This window comes from Podarcis pityusensis (assembly GCF_964106645.2).
Source record: "Podarcis pityusensis genome assembly, chromosome: 10".
In the NCBI taxonomy this organism is placed as follows: Eukaryota; Metazoa; Chordata; class Lepidosauria; order Squamata; family Lacertidae; genus Podarcis; species Podarcis pityusensis.
The window spans coordinates 18,191,821-18,217,241 of NC_138035.1; the positions used below are offsets into that span (position 1 = coordinate 18,191,821).

The window sequence follows — 25,421 nt, forward strand, 5'->3', positions numbered from 1 at the left end:
GTGGTGTCCAATAAAAATCCCTTAAGGTTGCTTGATTGGTGGGTTCTGCTCTGTCATGCAAGTGTTTTATTTGCACTTGGGAATTTCCAGCTCATAATAGAGTAGGTAGCCCTGGGCTCGGTATTGGTTTATAAATCTCTTGACATAGTTGCAAGCAGAGGGTGTGTTTGTGTTTATGTGTGTGGATTGCTGGCCTTCTCCTTACACCACCAGCTAAATTTGAAAAGGTGTCCCGTCCCCCCGCCACCCTATTGGACCACACCCTATAATCCTGAATAAAATTTTGATTCAGCATTAAGGGTTGAGAAAGTGTACACAGGGTGTATGTGAGAGTACTGCCTTAGTAGTTCTCAATTTTAGCCAAATTTACTTGACTTGGAAAAAAGTAAAATGTAGTTCAACTATGGACTAATTTGGAATTTTGGAAATGTGTATTCCACATGAGGAGTTCCAAGAAGTCCAACAGTAAAACATGGCTCTTTTTATTAAGGAAAGGAAAGGAAAGGAAAGGTTAGCCTATGGAGCTAAAATTGCTTCTTTATTTCTTTCACTTCAGCTCTTTATGGCAGCACAGAAAGAATATTTTGAGAGCTGGGATTTTATGCTGACCCTTTCATTGTCAAAACTTGAGTGCTCAGGAATGTGGTTTTGATAAAATACTGAGATGAAAGGTTAAGATCTAAAAAAATGATCCTGTATTCCTAATCCCTTTTCTTTCTAGCTGCAGTTCTTCTGTTTCAGAATTTAAAGGGAAGTCATTACCAGCAGCCAGAGTGTTTTGGTGTTAGAGGAAAAGTCTGTGGAATAACAGATGCAACTCCTGTAGCTTGAACACAGCTACCCTACCACAGAAAAATCAAAGGTTATATACCACCACCCCTCCATCCAGACAAGCAAAAAGCATAATGTGACACTTTCCAGACTGGCAAAAGCAGTAGTGGGCATGTATGGGGCAGGGGTTAGAGCCCGAAAAGAGCCCTGTGTGTCAGATGGGGAGCTGTGCATGGCCGTATTCAATCCTCAGGCCCACCAGCTTTCCCACACCCGCACTAAACAGAAGGAAAAACCACACATCTTTTCTTCAAAACTGACTTTATTAAAGTGCAACTGAGGGCTAGGGGCATGGGTCTTACAACAAAGCGCCATCAGCAGAGGAAAAATAAACATACCCCTTCAATTTATAAACAGTAGATGAGGGAGCTGGTAACTCCTTTTTAACACTGGAAATAGCAAGTTTTTTTAATTCTTCAAATGGCACAAAAGGCTTCAGACAGTAATTTTGAAAATGCTGTACTTGCATAAGGAATTAGAAAAATACAGATCCTTGAACACTTAACTGATTTGCATGTCACATCAGTATTTCAGAATGCAAATTTGCTTATTATTGAAAATCAACCAATTGTTTTAGGAATTCACTAGAAGCAAACACAATTTTTTCCTAAAACCTCTAGTCATAACTCAAATCCTCTATGCTTTTGTATGAACAGGATTGAAATAGGCTTTTAACCGATATGCTGATGAGTTGCTTTTACAGTTTTGGAGCTCTATAGAGGGGATAAATTGTGGTTTGTTATATAGCCTTTCGTTTATCTCATCTCTTTTGCTCTCACAATCAAAATCCATAATCTTTTAGAGTGCAACCAAGCTTCAATCTCTTCCAACATAACTTAAAGCATTATCAGAGGTAAAATAGGTTCTACTTAATGAGCAATGTCTGAAAGTCTGCATTGGTTTGTAACAGTTTATACTGCTAGGACAGTTCCTAGACAAAATTTGCTTTAAGTCCTCATAATCAGTAGTTAGAGGGCATCACCTAAGGAATAACAATGTAATCAAACTCAGCTTTCTAGCCGTGGAAATAAAGAGTTCTGGGGGTTGATATATGAAGTATTACAAGTCAAACCCACACAAACCTGCTTTCCTTTAACCACAAATTAAGAGAATTACTGCAGCAGCTGCAGGAATAGCCTCCCCCCTGTTGCAACTAGCTTCTGGGAAACAGTTTTTCCAGTAGCTACTGCAGTTTTAGTATGCAGCATATCAAACATGTCTCCCTGAAGCTTCCCTGCTGCTGCCGCCAAACAAGACTGCTACAGCACCAGAAATCAGTGCAGGAGTGGGTAAGAGTTAGGGAATCAATTTTAGATTTACTGAGATAAAAGTCCAGCTACTTCCTGCTTTTGTTTTGTTCTTAAAAAAGTAGCTGGGCTTATTTCAGCCAACTCTAATACAAGCCACAGGGAGCAACACACCTATCACCCCTAAGAGAGGTGGTCAAATTAGACTTAAGCTGCTGCTTCTTGCCTTATTGCTTGCCTGGACAGGAAAGAGGTTTTCACTGGCAGCCACCTGCCCATTGGATTTTTTGGGGGGGGGGAGGCTGAGAGAGGATGGCAGCCACACTGTTTGAATGTGCATTTGTGGCTTGGTTTGTATGGTACAGTCTAATAATTTTAGGTGTTCCAATGCAGAATTGTAGACCACCCTGCTCATAAATAGTACAGTATATAAATGGGTACCTCTAGGTGACACAATTTCACATGGAATACATTTCTAAAAGTCCACCTATATGCCTGTTACTGCTAACACAATAACACATATGTTCATGATTTCTCCTAAATAGTTTATTGTTTGCAGCTCCAAAAACCATATAGACTCCAGCCTGTTGCCTGTGCTATATGAACATTAACCCTGAGAAGTACTGTTGCCAGAGTATAGAATGTTAGTTGTTAATTTATAAACAGACTAGCCCTTCTCTAGTGATGCTTCAAGAAAAGCTGTGAAATAACACTGCTTCAAAGCATCCATCTCACTGCTAAAAACAGACATTCATCTGAACCAACTAAATAAATGTATGACTATATATCACAGAATAAGAGAAATTATAGTATGAGACACCTTTACCAAGTCCTATTTCATCTTGAAGCCCTAATATCTTCAGGAAAAGACTACCCCCCCCCACACACACTATTTCAGAAATCTACAGAAAATAGAACAGATTATTACTGGTCAATGGTTGAAAGTGGCAGTTCACAGTTCTACACCCTTTAATCTTTCATCTAACGTTCTTTTTAGCATTTTGAAACTAGCGAAATTAACAGGTGAAGAATACCAATCTACAGTTGCCCATTGTCTCTCTTGCCCACCCCCGGGCCAAACACATGACCTTAGTATTGGAAAAAGAAAAACAGTACCGGTTTATCCTAATTAATTTGTAGTGCCTGCTAGAAAAATGAGAATTTGTATTGGCAATAGCCCTAGCAGATAAGGGAGGGGCTTATTTCAAAGCATGCATAACTCATATTTAAGAGGGTATGTAGTGGAGAAAGAAGAGTTTTGCAAATATTCACACAGAGGAAACAACATCCATTTCAAACCATCAAATTTATTGAGAGCTATAGACCATTCCCATCTATTATCGGTTGAATTGGTCTAATACTAGTGCATCTCTAAATACTGAGAACCCAAAATGGTACTATTGAGCTATATTAACTCTTGCAACAATGCTAATATCTAATGACATAGCAGCTATGATTTATTTTACCTTCCTCCAGCATGGGAGGTTTTTCCCCAAAGGCTTTTGGAGCTATAGCTCAAGAATACTCACTATTGGATAATAGGGCTACAAAATAGAAAGCAGGCAAATATAAAAAAGGAAAACTGTTAAAGCCCACTGGAATACACTGAGGCACTTTATTCTGGAAAATGGGTAACAAAGACAGCACTAGAAAAAAGCATTGGAAATTACCTAACCAGCAACTCCCAACCGCCATGGCAAAGTTCCCATCCTGCTGAATCAAAAAGCAAAAATTCCCATATGGTTAGAGGACACTTCACATACAACATTTGTAGGTGTGCATGTAATGTGGGAAGATAACCCCTTGTGTGCACAAACTATGTATTATACATCCATACTCACCAGGGAGGCGAGACTGGCAGTGGCTTCCTCTCAAATAGCCAACCGATAGTAAACCCAGGCTTTCTACCACAACGTGTGTAAGGATACTTCCTCCCAACTTCACAATCATTAGAGCCAAACCCTCATCAACTTGGCTACTGTGCTAAAACTATGGCTGACTGCAATTACTTTTGCCATCAGACATCCTGGATGCTCCAAACAATCAAGTGACCATTATAGTAAGATGGAAGACAGTTTTATGGTAAACAGGAATGCAGACTGTCATAGTGGCAACTATCACTCATTAAATGTTAATCAAAACTACACTGAATAAGGGCCTGCCCAGTGAAGTTTCAGGAGTAAATAGCAATTACAACAACATGAAATAAGTAATAATAAATTTGAGATTTTGAAAGGTGAATGGATTAAAAATGAAACTAGGCTAAAGCTCAAAGACTCTTAAGAGTGTCTTTCACCTCCTTACTTTCCCTTTAAATTGCATCTAATTAAGAGCCTAGGGCTTGCCGATTAGAAGGTTGGCGGTTCGAATCCCCACAACGGGATGAGCGCCCGTTGTTCGGTCCTAGTTCCTGCCTGCCTAGCAAGTAAAGTCAAAGTCAAAGTGCAAGTAAATAGGTACCACTCCGGCGGGAAGGTAAACGGTGTTTCCGTGCGCTGCTCTGGTTTGCCAGAAGCGGCTTAGTCATGCTGGCCACATGACCCAGAAGCTGTCTGCGGACAAATGCCGGCTCCCTTGGCCTACAGAGCGAGATGAGCGCCGCAACCCCACAGTCGTCCACAACTGGACCTAACGGTCAGAGGTACCTTTACTTTTACTTTTACTTGCATCACATACACTGAGACCTGTAGCAATTTGCTACATAGTCTGTCTATGAATTCTAGGAATGGCTATAGGATGCTTCCTGTGGCAAAAGAGCATATTCTATTTACTATCACACCCCTAAAATGAATTGAAATTGTTGTTTTTTTGTTTGTTAAGAAGCAATTGAGCCTTAAGAATTTTTGCAACAAAGAACTTCAACACAGGTCATAATGAATAGGCCACATGTTGCCAAGACATTGCCTCCAAAATGTAACGTGTTAACACACGCACTTGAGAAGAAGAAAATCACCACTGCCACATGATGAGTATACATGTGTTAATTTGAGATGATGATTCTTTTATTTACAATACATGAATGGAGAAGTTCAGCCTACAAATGTGGTTGAAGGGAATCTTAGGAATTTCCTCATCATCTGTTCTGCAGAGGGTAACTGGAAAAGGCAGCTATGGCAAGGAACTAGAGAAAACCACTACTCAACACTTTCACATTCCTAAATAGCACTATAGTAAAGAGGTACCTGATTGCCAGACAGGTAATCATATCCAATTAGTACACCAGGAGAGGGGGGAGGGGTTCATTCGGCATCCTTTGGTTAACAGAATAACGAGGGGGAAAGTTTGAATATGTCTACTATGGTGGAGCTTGGATATTTTAAAAAGTTTGAAAAAGGTCATTTATTTTTTTTACTTTTGATTTATACACATCTCAGCAGCCCAAACAAGCTGCAGCAATCGCTTGAAGGACATGAGAGCTTCCACTCCATAGAGCCAGCAAACACCAACAGAGTAATATTTAAATTTTGTTTCCATCACACACACAGCACCAAACACTGATAAGACATATCTTATTTCATTCCTCTTGGGTAGAAATCATACCTGGCTGGATTAAAAATAAACTTTCCACAGGTAGCTATTATCTGGCAAGTTTACATGACTTACTGGCTTTCAGGTCACCATTCACTCTACAGCCAAAACCAGGCAAACAACTGGGAGGGACAGCACAATGCTGCTTCGGTTGAACTACGTGACTTCATTTCTTTGAAGACCTTGTGCTTGGCTTTTTATCAGTGGTCAAGGTCAATTTAAGGCTAAGCGTCTTTCACTCTTGAATTTGTGCAAACACAACAGGGAAAAGATGTCCAAAGCAGGTGCTTATATTTTGAATTTGCAAGTGGTGCCAGTTCAGCTTACAACTGCTGAACATTTCTCCTTTTTATTCATCAGAATGATAAAAGGGTCTCTTTGATAACTAAACAGATATAAAAAACAGGATGCATTAAAAGGGCAAAGGGAGAGGGAAAACACAAAAGTAGCAGAGATCAGATACACATGAGGGATCAAAGAATATGTCTTCCCACCAAACTCTTATAATTTCATCCCTGCATGGGAGACTATTGCTTTACCCACCCAACATTAAAGAGCTTTAAGAATTTCATTAAATATATATGAGGGGGTAGAAAAGGTATAAAGCAAAGAGGTACAGTGGTACCTCGGGTTACAGACGCTTCAGGTTACAGACTCCGATAACCCAGAAATAGTACCTCAGGTTAAGAACTTTGCTTCAGGATGAGAAAAGAAATCGCACAGCAGCGGCACGGCGGCAGCAGGAGGCCCCATTAGCTAAAGTGGTACATCAGGTTAAGAACAGTTTCAGGTTAAGAATGGACCTCCAGAAAGAAGGAAGTTCTTAACCCGAGGTACCACTGTATTGAAGAAGCACTAACCCACTGGGGTTTAAAAGAGATCTGGGAGGTCAAGAGGAGCTGTGCAATACCTGAGGAAGCCGAGACAAAAGAGCTACCAACCTCATGCTACACTGAGCCTCTCATTCAAGAGGTTAAAGGGGAACCAAGAAGCTGCAAGAGCAGCTTATGGAAGGGAAATCTCCAGGGATAACAACAAACTTTCCTTTTCCCCTGGAATGTTCTGTGCCGGTTTCCAGTGTATAAGCATCCCCATTTCTCAGTTATACATACATATTAAATGTGCAGGGGTTTTCAAAATGACACCCCTATATGTTAAACAGGAAGATCCGATACCAGTCCACTAAAAACATGATTGTCCCCAGGCTTAGCTTTATAGTGTACCCTTGCCCCATCACCCTTTTTGCTACATGAATTTCCCATTAACAGCAGGCACCACAACCCTCAGCCAATGCAACTAAGTGTAGATTCAGGCGCTACCTCCTTGAGGAGAGGCATTCACTACTTCTTCCTCAGTGCTAGTGCTACACCTACTGCCACAGCTAGGATGGCCACTGCAGCTGCCCCACCATATAGTAGAATTGATTTGCCTTCTGGTAAGAGGATGGGTTTCTCCTCTCCAGCAGGAGTCTTCTCTTCCTTTTCTTCAGAATAGCTTCCCTTTCTGGCCTTTATTTCTTCTTCTGGAGGCAGTATTCTTTCAGGTTTGGGGGTAGCTTTTTCTTCTGACTGAGTTAATTGCTGGACAGGTTTACTCAAGGCTGGAGCTTCAGGTTCTGGCAGCAGCACCTCTTTCCCCTCTTTCTGGTGTTCCTTATGTGAAGGTGCAGAGGGGCCTGGCTTTTTAAGAGACACAATTTCAGCTTCTGGCTCCAGCAATGCAGTTGGAGGTTCTGGGGAAGCAGACTTTGCAGGGTCAGCCTGCAGGACCACTTCTGACACCACTGTTTCCTCAACCCCCTCTGGTATCTCCTCCTTTTCAACATGAACAATATCAGAGTTTGAAGAGTTATTTTCACTCCTTTCTTCCCCACCTCCATTGCTGTCCAAACTCTTCACTTCTTCAGGATCCATAGCCACTTGCTGCCAAGACTCAGGCCCCAACGAGACAGGTAAGCTCTCAGTATGCCAACTCTGACTAGCTGACAAAGAAACTGGCAAGCTCTCCGACTGCCAAGATGTTGTCACTGTAGGTGACTCAGGAGGGCTCACCTGGCCTGAGTTGTCACTAGTTAGGATGTAGATGTCATTGCTATCTTCGGCAATTATTCCGTGGTACTCCTCTTCTTCAGAATCCAAACTAAAAACAGTACCCTAGAAGAAAAATGCACATAATCAACGAAGTTAGCAGCACTTAATTTTACATGATACAACCACATTACAGAAGAATGGTAGCCTTAATTCAGAACGACCCAGAGAACGTATAATTGCTACATATAGTTGAACAGCCAATGGATACAACAGGTTTCAATCAGAGTGCAGTTGCATGCAATTATTGCGGGGGGCGGGGAGGCAACAAAACTTTAATACTTAAAGAGGTTTGCATATTGTCAAAACTAAGTATTGAACAGTAATTGTCTTCTGTCTGGTTTGAGACAAAAGTATTGTACTTGGATATGGGAAAGAGACCTGGATTCAATTTTCTACTATTATGATATTCTATGTGTGTGCATGCACACAAAAGTCAGGATCACTCACCCTAACCTATTTCACAGGACTGTTATGAGCATAACACATGAATCTGATGTACATTATTTCACAATACACATGCAGTCAATCGGAATCTGTGCCTTGGCTCACGAACGTTTTGGAAGTTGAACGGACTTCCAGGACGGATTCCGTTTGACTTCCGAAGTACAACTGTAGTTCTGTGCAATCTCTCACATACTCTATGGTGAGTGTTGATTCTATTAGGAAAGTGCCTCAACTGAAATTGTACTACATAGGAGTTACTTTTTTATTTCTAGAAATCTATTCCTCAGGAGTCACCCATACACATATCACAATTTCTTCATAACTTATAAAAATTCAAAGCCTATTTGAATTAATTGAACTTTTTTTAAAAAAAAAAATCTGGTATCTGTATAGAGAGATAATGTTAGAATACAAAGAATATTGAAGCATTGCTAACCAGAACCACTCAGGCATCCTTCAAGCAAAGCTCTCAGAGCTTCTGTTGATGGCTGCCTTTCACAACTATCCATCTGTGCTAATGGAATGTGGCACATGCAGAAAGCTGCATCAGGGGCTGGACTGCCGCCACACAGAAAGTAATTACTCAGTAAATCCCCATCCACCCTCTTTCCGTGCTGATCAAGCTGTCTCATGAGCTCAGGAGCTTTATGGTGAAGAGTACATGTTATTCTGCTATGAATTGTTCCCACTCCTCTGCCCTCTTCATAGCTCCAGGCTAGCTTGCACTATTCACCCTTGCTTCAGCACCAGAGTCATGTAAAACAAAAATCAGAACACAGAGCACTATAATGCAGACAGGCCCTCCCATCAGATGTTTGTGATATTCTAATCAAGAATGACCCTGCATCAGAAAACCAAAGGAATATTGAGAAGAGATCTGCACAGGTAGCAGCAAAGAAGTTTTGCCAACAAAGATATTTTAGTAGGTTTTTTAAAAAAAAAATAAAAACAAGTAGAGTATGTTTTAAAATAAATCAATACTAAGAAAGAATAAAAAATGTGTTAGGCACCAGAGGCCTAACTTCTGAAATATTAGTTCTAGAGAGTTGAGTTCAATTAATATTACTCCCAGTGTCATTCCGCTTATATTGTTTCATGCAACTTAAACTTTTTGGCCCCGTATTTTACTTAATTGAGGACACAAAACTTGCCCAGAGAAGATCATTCTACAATTACTAAGTTTCTGCAAAAAAAATTTGGCTAATTTTTGAAGACAGACATTCTGATGCAATTACCTAGGCAGTTTCATTAAATAATCTAGTATCTGAACTGAAAGATTATGCCCCAAGATGAATAACATTTAGCTGTGTATACTACAAATGAGAACATTGTAAGTTGCCTTATAACAAGTCAGATCATTGGGTCCATCTTTCTTAGTACTTGTTGACACTGACTCGCTTTTACACGCAGAACATGTGCTCTACCACTGAGCTACAGCCCTTCCCCAACAATGAGTGTGGAATTCTCAGTTACATCTAGCCAGCAATACTACTCAAATAGATTTCTTAGCTTCATAAAGGAAAGTTGTTACCTCCATTTCAGCACAAACTGCACCACAGGCTACAGAATCCTTTTATCTGTACCACATGATCCACAGAACAGGCTATTTTATGCCACTTGAGGTGTTATACTTAATCTTTGTACATCAACAGTGCTGTTCTTATCTGAAGGTCACACAAAGGTCTTCAGAGTGCAGTTTAACAGCTTTCAAATGTGCCAGGAATTAGCAGTTAAAAAAAGAAATAATAGAAAAGATAGAGCCATGGAATATTAAGTAGCAATGAAGGAAAAGACATCTTAGAAAATCTCAAATTTGAGAGTGCAGGTTCCTGAAGAGGTTGGCTTTCCAGGCTTGGGGGTGGTGGGGAGAAGAATAGGTTAAGAGGCTGCTCCCCTAGGTGTCAGCTGAAGGAGTAGGAACAACCTCAATAAGAGGGAGAAATAGACACTATGGAAGGGGTTGAGACACAGAAGAGTGTAAGTGTGTGGGATAGCAGGCACCGAGGAACGTGGGTGAAGCTGTCTCTAGTATGCAGTGAAGCAAGAGAGTGCTGAAGGTTATGGAGTCTTCTCTAAGCCCAACTTTATTTTGTCCTAATAGGATTCTTATGCTTTTCATTCACTGTCCTGAGACTTTGGACATAGGAACAGGTTACAAATATAAACAAATTTAAACTGCAAATGCAGGATCCCAATGATTTGTTTTAGTATTTCAAAACAGTCAAGAGTAAAAATGCTAAGTATCAGGTAGATCTAAAATTAATCAGTCACGCTACCCATGCTGCCAAAAATAAACACTTGCTCATTTCACTTAGAAAAGCATACAAAAAGACACAGGAACTCTCCTTCCAGGAGCAGTTAGTCTGTACAAGCAACACTAACCTATTAAATAGGACCTCCCCTTGTCAAATACAGTGTTATGTATTACATATTACAGTCCACAATATTCCATTTTCAAGAAGAGAGGAGAAACTATGTCAAGAGGTAAGCCATCTAAAACAGGAATTGTTATCTGATACTGAAATCTGCAGTAGACTCCTTTATAAAAGTCAATAATGTCTCACAAGCCTACAAATCTCCAGCTAGCATTTATTGATATATCCCTTCCAGCAATTATTATTTTTAAATTACACCATCCATTATGTTATCCTGGATTCCATTATCTCACTTCTGTAAGCAAGTGAAGTCTGAATAAAGGTACATTCTTTTACTCTCTTACAAAACGCACTCTCCAACAAAGCATGCTGCTATTTTAATACATTGCCTAAAGATTTCTCCCTTGTCATCCAGAGTCAAATCTTGGAATAAAGAACCAGACAATTTTGTTTTTTCACTGAAAGTATGCCACTATTAATAGTCTGAAGAGCAAGATGCTTAGAGGTTTTACTACACTGAAGCAGAATATAAATTTTGTTAAGCAAACAAACCTTGGTGCAAGATCCTGGTTGTCTTTCTAATAAGAATGAAATTATCAAGTTCAAAACGGAAATGAAGTTTGTTCTTATACCACTACCATCAGAGTATAAAACACAGCTACTTACCACCAACTTCAGTTTTAGAAACTGAACGACTACTTTACACTTCTAAAGACAACAATGCCAACCAAGACTGAAAATAAAACCCAGAGTCAAGCACTAGGGGAAGTAGCTGCTTTCCGTATCATTCTATAAACTCAATCACAATTGCAATGGCAAGGAAAGCAATACTTTAGACTTTAATTGTGCATTGCAGCTTCTAGTTCGCTTTTTACAAGTCAAATGGATGTGCAAGTTTCCAAAGGCAATTATACTTCATGCAGAGATTATTAAAGCAGAGCAAGCCACAAGCATGTAAACTGGTGACAAAGCAGAATAACAACTTTTAAGCAAAAATAGTTAGTCATCTCTATTCTTCTCAGATCTCCCACAAGTCCTTTTCAATGTGGATGAAACACTGGAAATTAGGACAAGGTTGACACTTTTAAAGCACAATTATACTACTTCAGTAGTAAAGTCTTACCCAAACTGACTGTTCTTACTCTGCACTTTTCCAAGAGAAGTTTCTGATGCAGCAGACACAGCAAACAGAGGGAGAGTGAACAGAGAAAGGGGAGGGAGTATGCGCACTGCACATCAATTTGTTTGTGCCCTAATACAGCTTCAGGGCAAGCTGTAGAGCTAAGCTGCTGCCAAATTAGAATGAACGTTTTTTGTTTTGACCCAGTGGAAAACATGGAACCTTTCTGTGACTCTTCTGGTTTCCATCAACAATGTCTAGAGAGCAAGCTATGTCTACAAAAATGCTCAGAGCTAGATCTCTGCCTCTTATGATTAAAGAGGTACACTGCTACCTTGAAAATGAATTCAAAGCAAACCAATCTACTGCCTTACAAGAAGAGAAGTAAAGCAAAAGTATATATTCTGCATTGTTCTTATAATCCTTTTCAAGTTCAGTAACCAACAACATTGCATGACTCTGTTTCTTTTAGGTCAGAAGCTATTGCTTACATATGCAAAACTTTATGAGAACTTAGAAACTGCAACTGCATTTTGATTCTTCCTGATATTGAAATTACTACAAAAGCAGACTTAATGCAGATTTCACTGAAGAACGTTACTCGTTACTCACTGCTCACACTCAAAATGTGTGCAACACAACTTCTCATTAGAAAAGGAAAAGCAACATAGAAAAAATGTCTGGAAACCATCAGAACAATGAAAAGGAGGACATTACCTTTTTAAATGTGCTACATTTAACTTTTATAGTCTTGCAGCATAATCCTATGCAGGTCTATTTAGAAACAAGCCCAGCTGAGTTCTATGGGACTTATTCCCAGAATCAATCTTCTTCTTAAAGGTTGCCATTTCTGCAAAAATCCTCCAAATATCAGGAAATCTACTCTTGACTGACGTTCCATTACACAATGATGGCACTGGGTGATGAATCCAATATTAAGATTCTATATATTCAGTTTGTAGTATCTTATTGCTCCAAGTGTGTTCCATGTTGCATGACTATTTTTTACTTCAGTCTAATTATTTTCCTAGTCTACAAAATAGCTCATTCAGTCTGGGTTATTTCCACTTACTAAAGCTCCTGAGGTTGTACCGTTTTTGCCACTGCTTCCTCTGTAGAAAGACCTGATGTTTTCACAAAGCTCTAAATCTATAGAAAGACTATTTGTGACTTTCGTGCAAGGAATTGGGAGACCCTCATGACATACTCTTTAATGACTAATGGAACACAGAGAGTTAAGACACTCTTAACTAATCCATTCATTGCCTCTGCTGGAGTAGATGAATATTTAAGTGATTTTAGTCTTTAAACAGCTTTTAAGCTATCTCCTAACCCCCAATACACATTGTTGTTTCTTCTTCCTTGGACAGGTTCACCATGACTGGAAATTTAGGAGGTCTAGCTGAACCTTACACATTAGGATTAAGCAGCTCAGGGGCAGTACCACAGCTAATTCTCCAATTCTGCTGTACTACCATTAGTGAAGACCAGCAAGAACATTTGCTGTGCATTCTGAGCTTCCAAACAGAGCAATTAATTTGAAGTTTCCCTATTCAAGTATTTAAACACGACCAAAAAGCATTGCTTAATGGTAGTACCATGTTTCAGGAAAACTTGAAATACTGCAGTCTCAGTTTCTTAAAACACAAATTTGTTAAACCAAATCAAAATAAGACTAGGTACCAGCCACAAAACTGAACCTTGTGCATAATGACATGAAGATCAAGATCAAAATACCCAAGATCTTACTCTTAACCACAGAGTAGTTAATCATGGCAACTTTTATTCAGTTTAAAAATTATCACCATTTCAATTCTTTCTTCACCTTTCCTGCACCATTTCAAAAATAGCTCTGCCCTGTTGGTTATGCAGCTTCTGTCAGTCCAATTTTATGCCTGGCTAGAGGTGAATAGATAAGTGCATGGTTCATGGAACTGCCAAGTCAACTACAAACAGTCACACAGTGAACATTCCCTCCCTCTTAGACACAGCTAGGCTGCTGTATGTTTTCAGAAGCAACTATGCATTGTGACACACATGTTTATAAAAGGCTTTACAGAAGTCGTTGAGGTATGGAACACAGTCTTCTGAGGGTACCAAAACATCAAAAGAAACAGGAGGGCACAATGCAAGAAGTTATCTACTGGCCAAAAACAAAAAATCTAAGACATTTCATTAAATCAAGGCCCAAAGCATAACCAGATGTAGGAGTCATTGTTTATTCTGCAGGAAGTGGAAGTCATAAAGGCATAATCTAAACACCAGCTCTTGCACCAGGCAAATATGCAATTTGTACAGTCAAGAAACACATTTATTCTTATGAGAAAATAAGGGCACAAAGGAGATGAGGGCGAGGGGAAAGCCCCTGGTAAAACCACTGTTTGCACCCTCCTAGTACACTTTACAAAATCAAAATATGAAAAATATATAATTTTAAAGGTTATTAGTATGTTTTTGCTATTTAGATTTTCTAACCACTGAACAGCTTTACTTTCAGAATAAAAACAACTTGGGAGTCATTTCACTAATCCCAGATTAATTCTGTTTAAATCTGGCAGTGTTCTATCTCCCAGAGAGGAATAATCTGTATGCTCACTGTGCTCCAGTTCAACTATCAAGTTGTAAGAAACAGATGGGAGGGAGGGGGCCTGGATATTCTTAGAGGGTTTCGTTGTACCTTCAAAACACAATTTTCAAATAGCACTTTAAATAGAACCCATTTTTTCTTAACCCATTTCACACAGGAATCTAGAGAAATACAACTTAAAGCACTCTGAGAAATTCAATAAAATTAAAACAAGCTCAATCTAAATGCATAACCTGAATTTGTTCATGACTGTGAGGTAGCTCAAGTCTGCTGCCCCACGAAAACAGAACTAAACTTATATGAAGACCAATGCATTTTAATTAAGATCAATTTAAAAATAATGCTGTTACCTTTGTTCTTGTTCATTATCCTAAATAATATCTATATGTTCTGCTATGGACAAAAAAATCAACACTGCTTTCCTTTGAACAGTTAGTAAATCTTAAATACAACTGTTGTACAGAGAGATGCACATATCTGTTCATCAACTCTGGAGGAAGATACAGTTGGACATTTAACTTCCTTACCCATCCACCTTGCTGGATGATATAGTCTGCAACATAGTCTTCCAGGTAGGTCACTCCAAAATTCAGCAGTGCCCCAAGTGGTTCTTTGCCCTGTCTTGTCAGTTCCATCAGGAATCGCTGAAGGATCACCAGAGGCACTAAAACCTTGGGAGTAAAGAGTGAAGAAAGGGTAGGCGAGGAAGAGACATGATCAGGAATTGCAGTAGTTTGGAAGAAAATCCTGCCACTGCGCCAAAGAGTGCTAATTACATTTATTGCGTAAGTACTTTAATTTTGCATGCATGGACATGAGATACAAGCATGGTGGGAGGGCAGCTTTGAAGGAGGCAACATTAAGCCCATATAAATATTAATAATCTTTTTCAAGTACTCAGTTAAGAAAGAGAATACATAGAACACAGAACTCTGGCCAAAAAGCAGATTAGTCAGTGGGTCAATCTAGTCTCAAGAATCAGGCAATGAGTTCTCAACTCATCATTCCCTACCTCTCACTACTTCTTGGGCAGGTAAATGAGTTGCTGCTACTGTTGCAGGGTCTCCACTGTTTAAAATGAACAGGCAGTCAAGATGGTAACAGCAATTTGAAAGGGAGGAGAATAATGGACCTAGGTATCCCTTCTTCAAGTGACCCAACGTAAAGTGGACTGGAAAGTTTTGCTGCTGTGCAACATTATAATCTTCAAACACTCCATACAACACCAAGAAAAACAATTTCAGTATCAGCTTCAAGGACTTTCAAATGCAAAGAATGCATTACTGGCAACAGGGTAACATTCTGTACCTTCTTTAACAGTAAATTTTCAATTAAATCACCACTATCTGATCAAATTTCTGGAATTACCAAGCGATACCACTCTCTATTTTTGACTTTATCTCAAAGAAGAGTCAATACTGATTTATCTTCTCTTGCAAGATATTCCAATAGACTTGAAAGAAATTAGCTAGCACCTAAAAGGGTATTTTTATGTGAATATCTGTGATGAGAGAAAGTCAATGCTGTCTTGGAGTCTTGAAGCTTCAACCCAGAGATATCCACTTTACTCCAAATAAGCTCCCTAACACGAGTGGTAACTATGGCTCTCTCCCATAGGGCCACCAAGATACTAAGCCCTTTCATTATGGGCTTTTAGCAAGCATAGCACCAAGTGACAGTATCTTTTCCATTCAATCATAAAATAGAATTGGAACAATTAGTACCTGAAATAAATATCTGATGGGCTGAAAAGAATCTATTTGAAAACATTCATTAAAAACTAATTGATGTACTATATGTCTAACCCTTTAAGAACCTGGCAGCTTCTATGAGATTGAAATGTCTATGAGTGCTTCACAAGGAAAAAGATGGGCTTATTTCTGTTAACAGAAAACTGGATACAACTGGCTCCTTCTGTGCTATGCATTTAGAGTGAAATAGTCATGCTTTGTTCTCTCTGAATGCATTTGGAATCCATGTCTTCAGGAAAGTTGTCATCCTGCATACATTTACATGGGTGTAACCCCCATAGAATACCCCAGGGCTGACTTCTATGGAAATACACACCATGTTGGACTGTAACCGTGACCTGAAGGATTATAGGGAGAGGAAGGAAACCACAGCAACAACACCAAATGCTTGGCAAAGGGAGATCCATCTGGATATGGGACATGGATAAAGTTGTAAAAGTCTGTGCTGGGGTGGGAAGAAAAATGCTACTGAAAATGCAATTTGAGCACTAATAGAGATACACCCATCAGCCCCACTACTATACCAATGGAGAACCCTATCCCCTACAAAGGAAAGAATGAAAACCATCTGCATCTCTGCCTCCTCCTGCTCAGTCTAAGGTTTGTCTCTCACCCATACACCAAATTTCCTTTTCCTTAATGCAAAATGTCACGTTCAATTTCTGTTGTGGATGCTGTATAAAAGAATTATACAGTACTTACAAAAAATAAAAATCATTCAGATAAAGTGCCTTCCTCACCTTCATCCTGTTCAGCAACAGTAATTATTTCCCTTTCCCTTTGTCATTTGGACAAATTATATTTATACAAAAGAAGTTCAGAGCCATAAGAGCAGTTTGAGTTTCCTAGGCCAGGTTCCAAAGAACCATAAACTAGTTCCATGAGTCCGAAAGTGCTTTCAGGCCCGATTTGTTTCCTTAAACAATAGCTCCCTATATCAAGTGACCTTATTTTGAAACTCAGGAGAGTTTGTAAGCTACTCTGATGTGTTACGGTTATCAGATGCTGAAAGTGAAAAATTCCACTGGACTAACACCACCCTTTCTGTGAGCCAAAGTATTTCTTTGGATTCCAGCTTTGGTATCAAAAAGTTGTAACTCAGTAGGAAAAGATTTTATCAGAATGAAGTGTTTTTTGTTGTTTTGAAAAAAGAGGAACATTTGCCACCTTCCAACTATAGTTGTTTTACTTCCTGTCAACCTAGAAGACACTCAATAAAAAAATCCAATCAACATTTGGTTTGCAAGAAAGCAAATGACATTTTTAGCTCCTTGAAGGTAAGTTCAAAACTTTTTAAGATTTCTCATGGTGACCTTTGTATTCTCCTTTAGTTTATCAGTTTAGAAACTGTATAGGATGGAAGGGTTCTTAATTCTTTTCATTTCCCTTCAAAATCCTCTGTTAAAGGGCAGGTTTTCAAGAAAAATAGCCACTGGGTAAAAGTGGTAATTCCAATAAAGATTGTTTTCAACGCAACCTGTTTTGCAAGCTTTATCTGCATCAGCAATCATATTGTTAGAGTATGTAGTCAAAAAGATGTTACAGAAAAGTCTATAAATTGCAGACACTGCATTTTCTAAAAAGACTGGTAGAGGTATGGTGTGATCACATTTGGAATACTGTGTACAGTTCTGGTCACCTCAAAAAGGATATTGTAGTATTAGTCTGTTTGACTGCAGAATCATATTAAATATCATAGTAGTAATGTACCAACTACACTTACTCCTATACTTAAGTGCTAATAAAACCTGGAACATGCAGTATGGTACAGATGAGGCAGATAAAACAGAGTACTGATTCCTTAAATTGGCACAGGTCTATAATGGATATCTAGTCAATTCAAAGTGAGGGTGATTTGGCAAGTACCTTGCTCCATCCACTGGCATGAGCTGATGCTTCCTGTGTCCTCTCCTTGTATTCCTTGTAAGTTACTGGTCTGTACAAATAAAACCAAAACACAAGATTTTAAAAAGCAAAGCAAAGGCAAAACAAGAAGGCATAACTTCCTTTTCAACAGTTTCTGCACAGTCTTGAAATGGTAATAGTAACACAGAGAGATATGTCAATTCTAGTAATATTAGATTACAGAGTTGGTGAAATGATTTGTGCAATTTTTGTTGAATCAGCTCATGCAGACAACTGACAAAAAACTTAATACTAGAATACTACAACTGAACTCCTTGAGGAGTTGCCACCTTAGTACTACTTTTATTGTGGTCAGTGACTTCCATGGGATGGCTGCAATCAGGAAACCTGTTGAGGCACAGCCAAAACCAGAGCCAGTAGTGTCTGAGCAGGTGCTTCCACTGCAACTGCAAGGCCCAATTTCTCTGGGGATGGCTCAGCAAGATATTTGCAGCTGAAGGGGAGAACTGGGAGTCCACTTAGAATGCACTCCCAATTGTTATTTTCAAGTCTGAATTATTATGTGTCATAAAATGTCAGGTGATTAACAGGTGGGCAAGATCTGGGTCTGGTCTGCTGACTGGATACTAAGATATAGTAGCAATTCTTGCTTGCCTACCTACTGAACATGTGACTCAATGCAAAATCTGAGAGAGAGGAGAAACTCCCATTACTGTGTGTATATGTCACAATTCTATGTACACTTACCTGGAAGTAGCCCCACTAAACACATCTAAATAAGCACAGGATCAAGCTGCTTAAACCATGTAAGAGTGATATTACCTTTTAAATCACAGTTAAGCTTAAGGATGTTTTAAAAGTAAAACATGCAGTATGCTGGTACATGGAGCAAAAATTGTGGTCAGTTTGTTCTTCCACTGCTTCTGGGAGCTAAGCCATGGTTTGGCATAGTGTTACCTCAAAACCCAGACTCAAGATTTGTCTCTCTCCATACAAACCACAGGCTGAAACCAAATGCTTGTGATTTGTTTGGGAAAAACAAACCATGAACCAGGGTTTGGGTACAACACTAAGCCAAAACATGGTTTAGGCCCCTGCAGTGCAGCAGAAGTGGGGAAGAAGTGAACTGGCCACTATTTTCACCCAGTGCATCACAGCCTAAAGTGACAGGTTAACTAGCTCATCCCAGGTGATTGGAAAGTTTCCATATGTATATGTATCTTTACCTCTAACATGCAGGTGGAGGACAGAAGTGAAATTTTTAGTCCTACATAGGACTAAATTGTTCCAGAACTGGCCGCATGAGATGCTACTGGATATATTTCCTTCTGATTGACCTTTGTATGTTGTTTTTCAACAAACAGAACACTCCATGCTTAGCAGGTTTTTCCCCCTAATCCGCATTTTCCTACTTCTTTCATGAGGATGTCCTGAGCAAGGGTTAAATGCATTTATTGAGTCTAGCTTAAGGACAGCTGGTCTGCTACATCTGTCTACTGTACTCTGTATACAAGGGCTGGAAACCTTCATATCACCATGTCCACAATATAAATGACTTACAGTTTCAATAGAAGACTATATTGCAGATTTTTGAAAGCATCTACATGTTCACAGAACAACCACGTGTATGACAATTAAATAACTTTCCCACATCATTTGGTATAGATTTTGATCAATCTGCTAGATAATTAAATTTACCAAATACAGAAGCTTCCACTTGTGCTGCAATTTCTTAACTCAAAGATCTTAAAAGAATCAAAACATCAGCGATGAGCTGCGTGTGTAGAACAGCCATCACAAATCTAGCTCCAGAGACAGGTTTTTCACTCTCCAGCAGAAACCAAGAACAAACCTTGGTTACAACCCCCAGTTTGTTTGGAGAGAAACAAACCACAAGCCCAGGTTCAGACATAACAAGGTGCCAGACTCTGGCTCATTTCACAGCAGTATGTGCATTATAGTTATCTGGGAGCGAATCCTAGCTAAAAAGCAAAGTATAAACATAATAAAATAGTGGTCTGGGAGTTAGGCATTTTGATCCTTTTCACAATTGTTTTCTAATCTTTGAGACTTCCTTCTATCTCAATACTGCACATATAAGGCAATGTATAATTAAGAATCTATAACCCATCCATTCAAAATAGCATCTAAAAGCCAACCTAACACAAATTACATTTAAGGCACAACTCCCAAATTCAGCACGTTTCAACAAATTGCTCTAAGGAAATGAAACACTTTCAGCTGACAACAAAAACTTTATATTAAAGGCATCAGCTTGATCTTGGGAGGGAGCCAATAAAAAGTATTAAATTGGGACTGTTGCAAAAAAAAAAAATCCCAATGCTGAAAACAAACGCTTTCATACAACTTCAATCAAAGTCTCCATCTTTCTCCAAGCTATTGGGAACCAGTAAGTCATCTGTGGAGGTAGGTATGCATATAGCAAAAGCTATGCAATATAATAATTTAATAATAATTTATTATTTATACCCCACCCATCTGCCTGGGTTTCCCCAGCCACTCCTTGCATGCTGAGTAAAGATGGCTGGGAGACAGAAGTTCATGGCAGATCTCCCTTCTCTAAGAGGAAGAGTCAGAGGTGTTGTTAAAGGAATTTAGATGAGAAAAAATATATTTATTATTAAGAATAATTCAATGGGAAATACAACAGAATGGGCTAAGAGAGAAAAACTATTAGCATAAATAAGTGAAGGTAGTAAAAAGAACCAGGGAGGAGGGATGAAAACAGCTGGAAGGTTTCAGAGCAGGGGGGGGGGATAAGATCTAACAAGGAGAAATGACAAGATGGATAAAAATACTATAGAGACACATGCAAGGGTGGGAGAGGAAAATATAAAGGAAAAAGCCTTCTCCACTTAGAACCTCTGGATCAGCAAATTCTTCCTAACTTGGGGGGTCTGTCACAATACCTCAAGATCAAACATCTGTACTTAAGCTTGAGGAAAGCTGAGCTGTGGAAATCCTTGCCACAAGAAAAACACAGTGGGAAAGAATTTTGTAATTTCCAAATATGTATTAGGTATCTGTAGAAGGTGATGCCAGTAATTGCCTGCTGATTATGCCAAACTCTGCCTCCATCTATCACCATGTTATGACTGGCTCTGCCTCTGCACCATCTTTTTTGACTGGTGAGGCTCAGTAATTTTCACCCATGTCAAGTGGGCCCCGTGGGGAGAAAGTTGAGAACCCCTGATTTAGGCAAAGCAATCTTAAAGTGTTCCTGTGATTTTCTGTATCTTAACTTAAAATGAACAAAGCCTGATACTGGTAGAGATGTGTAATGAAGTCAAATTTATACCAAATGTTTGTGACAGTTTTAGAAGAAGAAGAATTCAAGGAACTGCTTGTATACAGTATCTCAGTACCTTTCAATATTGACTTATGTAAGAAGGGCTTATAAATACTGGCAAAAAGCTCTGTTTCCCTTTTTTGCTCTGCAACTGCTTTACTGAATGGTATGGACTGTCTACACAAGGAGAACTGTCGTAAATAAAGATGTGATAGTTTGTATTATTAACATGAGTGGTTCAACTTTCAGATCAGGCATAGCAGAATATAGAAAGTTTTCTATTGTGTTTTATTTTCAAACTATAAAAAAGTTGCTTTTCAGACCTGAACGTCTATACATTGCCACTACATGCAGCAGAGTGAGGTAAAAAGTGCTGGCTGTAATCAATATGGCAAAATCCTATGCAGCTTTACAATAGACAGGAACTGCCAAATTTATTAAGCTATTGTGGAATCAATTATCTTATCCCTCCGATACTTGTATTACTAACATAATCAAATGTCAGTACTTTTGTTTTATAATATACCAGCTCTACATATTCATTTGGAATAATTCAATGAAATGACCTACTCCCTATCTCATGTCAACATTGAGGGTCTACCCTGCTATATGGAAAAAAAAGCAGACTGACTTACATGAAACACGTGTCTGTGCTACCTCAACGCAATTTCTCTATTACTTCCTACTTGTCCCTCTTATTAAAGGCCAGAAGCGCTCCCACTATGAGAATGGGGAAGTAGTTCCAATAGCAGAAGTGCACCCAATATATGTTTGGCAACATCTGGGGTACCTAAAATATAGAGATATCAGTATTAGCCCCATGGCATTGTAGTACAGCATCCAGATTTTAAACACTTAGGAGGAAGGACTCTACCCTGACTACTGTCTAATAAGGAAAACATTCGGGCATTTACAGCTATCAGAATAAGCAGTGGCTTTGAAGGAAGTTGTTTTCATTGTAGTGTACTGATGTTCGTAAGTTTAAATGATGGGAAATTGTTAGCTCACTTCATATCAAGTGCATAATTAAGGAAGGAAAGTGAATCAGGTTTAGAAATAGTTGTGCCAAAATATAGTCAGATAATCAATATTACTGTATTTGTGAGAATTTTAAGAGCAAGTACCTTCCCTGCTGAGCAAAGCAAATGAGAACTCACTTGCTAAGTAGGGTCTGTAATGCCTTTTGAAGAGGTTCTTTCAATTCTTGGAATACTTTCTCTCCCAGATGAGCTAAGCAATCTTCTATTGAAGTCTCTGGGTTGGCAGGACTGAATACTGGAGATGTGTGGCAATCAAAGCCTGTGCTGGTAAAAGCTGAAATTAAAAAAAAGAGAGAGATTTCATACTGTTAGTGAAATTGAAATAGTAAGTCATACTTGCAGCAGATCCACTGAAATCAATTGACTAACTTAATCAGTCATGACTAACTTAAGTCAACTGATTTCACTGGGTCTGCTCCAAATATGACTTAGCTGGTTAAGAACATAAGAGCTTGTTGCACCAGGCCAATTGCCCATCTAGTCCAGCATCCTGTTCTCAGAGTGGCCAACTAAATGCCTGTGTGAAACTTACAAGCAGAATTCAAAAACAAAAGGACTCTTTCCCTTCTGTTTTTCAGCAATTGGTAACTAGTACAATCTTACATTGTACCAGAGTGCCAATTAATAAGGTATATAATCCAAGATGTGTGCAGAGGAGGGCAATCAAGATGTTCAAGGGTCTGGAAACCAAGCTTTATGAAAACGTTCGAGGGAGTTGGGTATATTTAGCCTGCAAGAGAGGAGACTGAGATAGCCATCTTCAAATATCTAAAGAGCTATCACATGGCTGATGGAGCAAGCTTATTTTCTTCTGCTCTGGAGGATAGGACCCATGCTAATGGATCAAGCTACAAGGAGATTCCGACTAAGTGCCATTAAGACAGGGGAACAGACTCCCTCAGGAGGTGATGGCCTCTACTTCTTTGAAGGTTTTTAAGCAGAGGTTGGATGGCCATCTGTCATGGCTGCTTTAGCTGACATTCCTGCATTGTAAGCAGTTGGACTAAATTACCCTTGGGGGTCCCCTCCAACTCTACAGTTCTGTGATCCTGTGATTAATATGTAGATGAGCCAAATATATCCCACTGCAATCACCAGGGCTTAAAAGTACACATTTATGATGTGCATAGCTCCTTTCAATATAATAATTATCAGGCTGGTGTAAAACAAAAGATAAAATCATCGATGCACTTAACTTGGCTGAACAATATTTAAATCAAGGATGAAGAGCCTGCATCTCTCCAAATGCTTTTGGACCCCCAAATCTCTTTAGTCCCACCTGGTATGGCCAGTAGTAAGGGATGATGAGATTGTAGTCCAACAACTGAAATAGGATCCCCATCCTTGCCTTTAGTGTATGATTAAAATTACAAATGCTGAGGTTAGAGAGAGGAATGCCCTAATACCCTTCCTGGTGGGACAGAAAATATAAAATAAACATTTCTAAGGTAGAATTTGCACTTAAGCATACAGAACCAATAAAAATAACTATTCTGTAATTTTGCACGAACATAATTATGTCTCATCTAAGGCAGCTATTGCAAAAAGAAAATAAAACTTCAATAGCAATCTTACTTAAGTTGGAACTGTGTATTTATTATATTGGGTTATAATACATCTTTCTGAAGAACCTGCACTAATCTTTGACTGCATTTTCCCTTTGAAAATACAGCTGTTTTCACTTACAGTTTGAAATGTGTATTACATTGGCTTATAATACATAATTCTCAAAAACATGAATTAATATTCCCTCTGAAAATATGGCTGTAGGAAAATTATAATTCTTGGAACATAACAACATAAGCAACCAAGAAAATAAGGCCACCAACTTGCACAGACCTTCCAAAATTTCTTCATCAAGACGTTTCAATTCTTCCTCAATTTCTGCTTTAACTTTCTCCATGACTTCCTTATCTAAAGCTTGTGAGACCGCAGATGGATCAGTCACTGAAACAAGCAAAAAAGTTCAGCTAAAAAGGTAGATTCTTAGGATATGCATATAATGGCAGAAGAGCGACAAATATTCATCAATTACAAACACTTGCAGTTCTATCAAAGCAAAAGAACTTCAGTTCACTATAAAAATAAGTAGGAATTAGTGTTTATGGCACAAGAGCATCCAGGTCAATTTCTCACACAACAAATCATTTCTAGTGAGGAAAAAATTCCCTAAGAAAAATAAACAAGGTTGCAATCCCATGTGCATTTAGCTAAGGCCCCCTCAGCATGGCAAATGAAAAGGGATGACAGAGTTGTGTTCAATGGGACTTACTTCTAAGTAGACATATATATTAGTGCTATAAATTTGTATTTATGAAAGTAAGTGGAAGAAATTTAATAAAGAAAATGACTTTTCCCAACAAATATATGACATGCCGAATTGATGAAGTTCTAATCTCCCCAGCAGTATAAATTGCTGAGAGTGTTTCAACAGAAAGGCAGAAACATCCAAACATTAGTGATCCAGCATTACAAAACGTTAACACAGTCTCCTTGAAATGTAAGAATCTACTTTGTTCTAAACAGCAAAATCTGTTGAAAGAAAGTTGTCTTCTAATTTTGGAGATGTTTTCCTATACTTTGTGGCCTTGTTTGCATTTATCTATGGTTTAAACATGAATTTGTGTCCCCTGCCATGCAGGTCCCCACATGACTCCCCCACCCACCATATGATGCCTGCATGGCTCAAACAAGCCATAGTATGGTTTGATATAGGATTCAAACCTAGACCATGTTCTGTTTCAAACAAACTACAAGAAGTAAGCCAGAAATAAACCAAAGTTACCACATGGTTTGCTTGAAGAAATTATTAAAGCAAGGTTTAAGGTAAACTGTGGCTTATTTTAATGTCCACACCATGCAAAAATGTTTGCAGGCCATTTGTTTAATTATTTCAGAACTTCACTTCAAGTTAATACATGGGAAAAAAAATTTTTTTCCATTTTTATGGATGTTGGAGTTTTTGCTACTAGACTCACAAAACAAATAGTTTAATCAGACAAATAAAACGGTATGCACTCACTCCCTCTTCACTAGAGAAACCCAGATACTTAAGTGTCTTTATTTGAATACCATATTCTTCTAACAGATTTTAATATTGATATTACGGAATTTAGATGGCCTCTAATGAGCTTCTCTTCCCGTTTCCAGAAATGATTTTGTGGAATGTGACAGGAGAATTAGTATAGCACACACACTACCACAGGGACAGATTCACTTGCTCAATTTATAT

General features: G+C 38.8%; 1 protein-coding gene across 5 annotated transcripts in view; it reads right to left on the reverse strand.

Annotated features, from left to right (window-relative positions):
- Window positions 1–1,075: 1,075 nt before the first annotated feature.
- BCL2L13 (BCL2 like 13) overlaps window positions 1,076–25,421 on the reverse strand; it is a 34,288-nt gene continuing 9,942 nt past the window's right edge. For 4 of the 5 annotated variants that reach the window (XM_081023089.1, XM_081023090.1, XM_081023091.1 and 1 more), the window contains exons 3-7: window positions 24,029–24,136; window positions 22,307–22,463; window positions 17,840–17,909; window positions 14,750–14,893; window positions 1,076–7,759 (exon numbers count right to left, since the gene is read on the reverse strand). In XM_081023089.1, the coding sequence (XP_080879215.1) occupies window positions 6,947–7,759; window positions 14,750–14,893; window positions 17,840–17,909; window positions 22,307–22,463; window positions 24,029–24,136 (1,292 nt within the window). In that variant the 3' untranslated portion in view covers window positions 1,076–6,946. The remainder of the gene's footprint in view (window positions 7,760–14,749; window positions 14,894–17,839; window positions 17,910–22,306; window positions 22,464–24,028; window positions 24,137–25,421) is intronic. The other variant, XR_013991022.1, reaches the window with a different exon arrangement.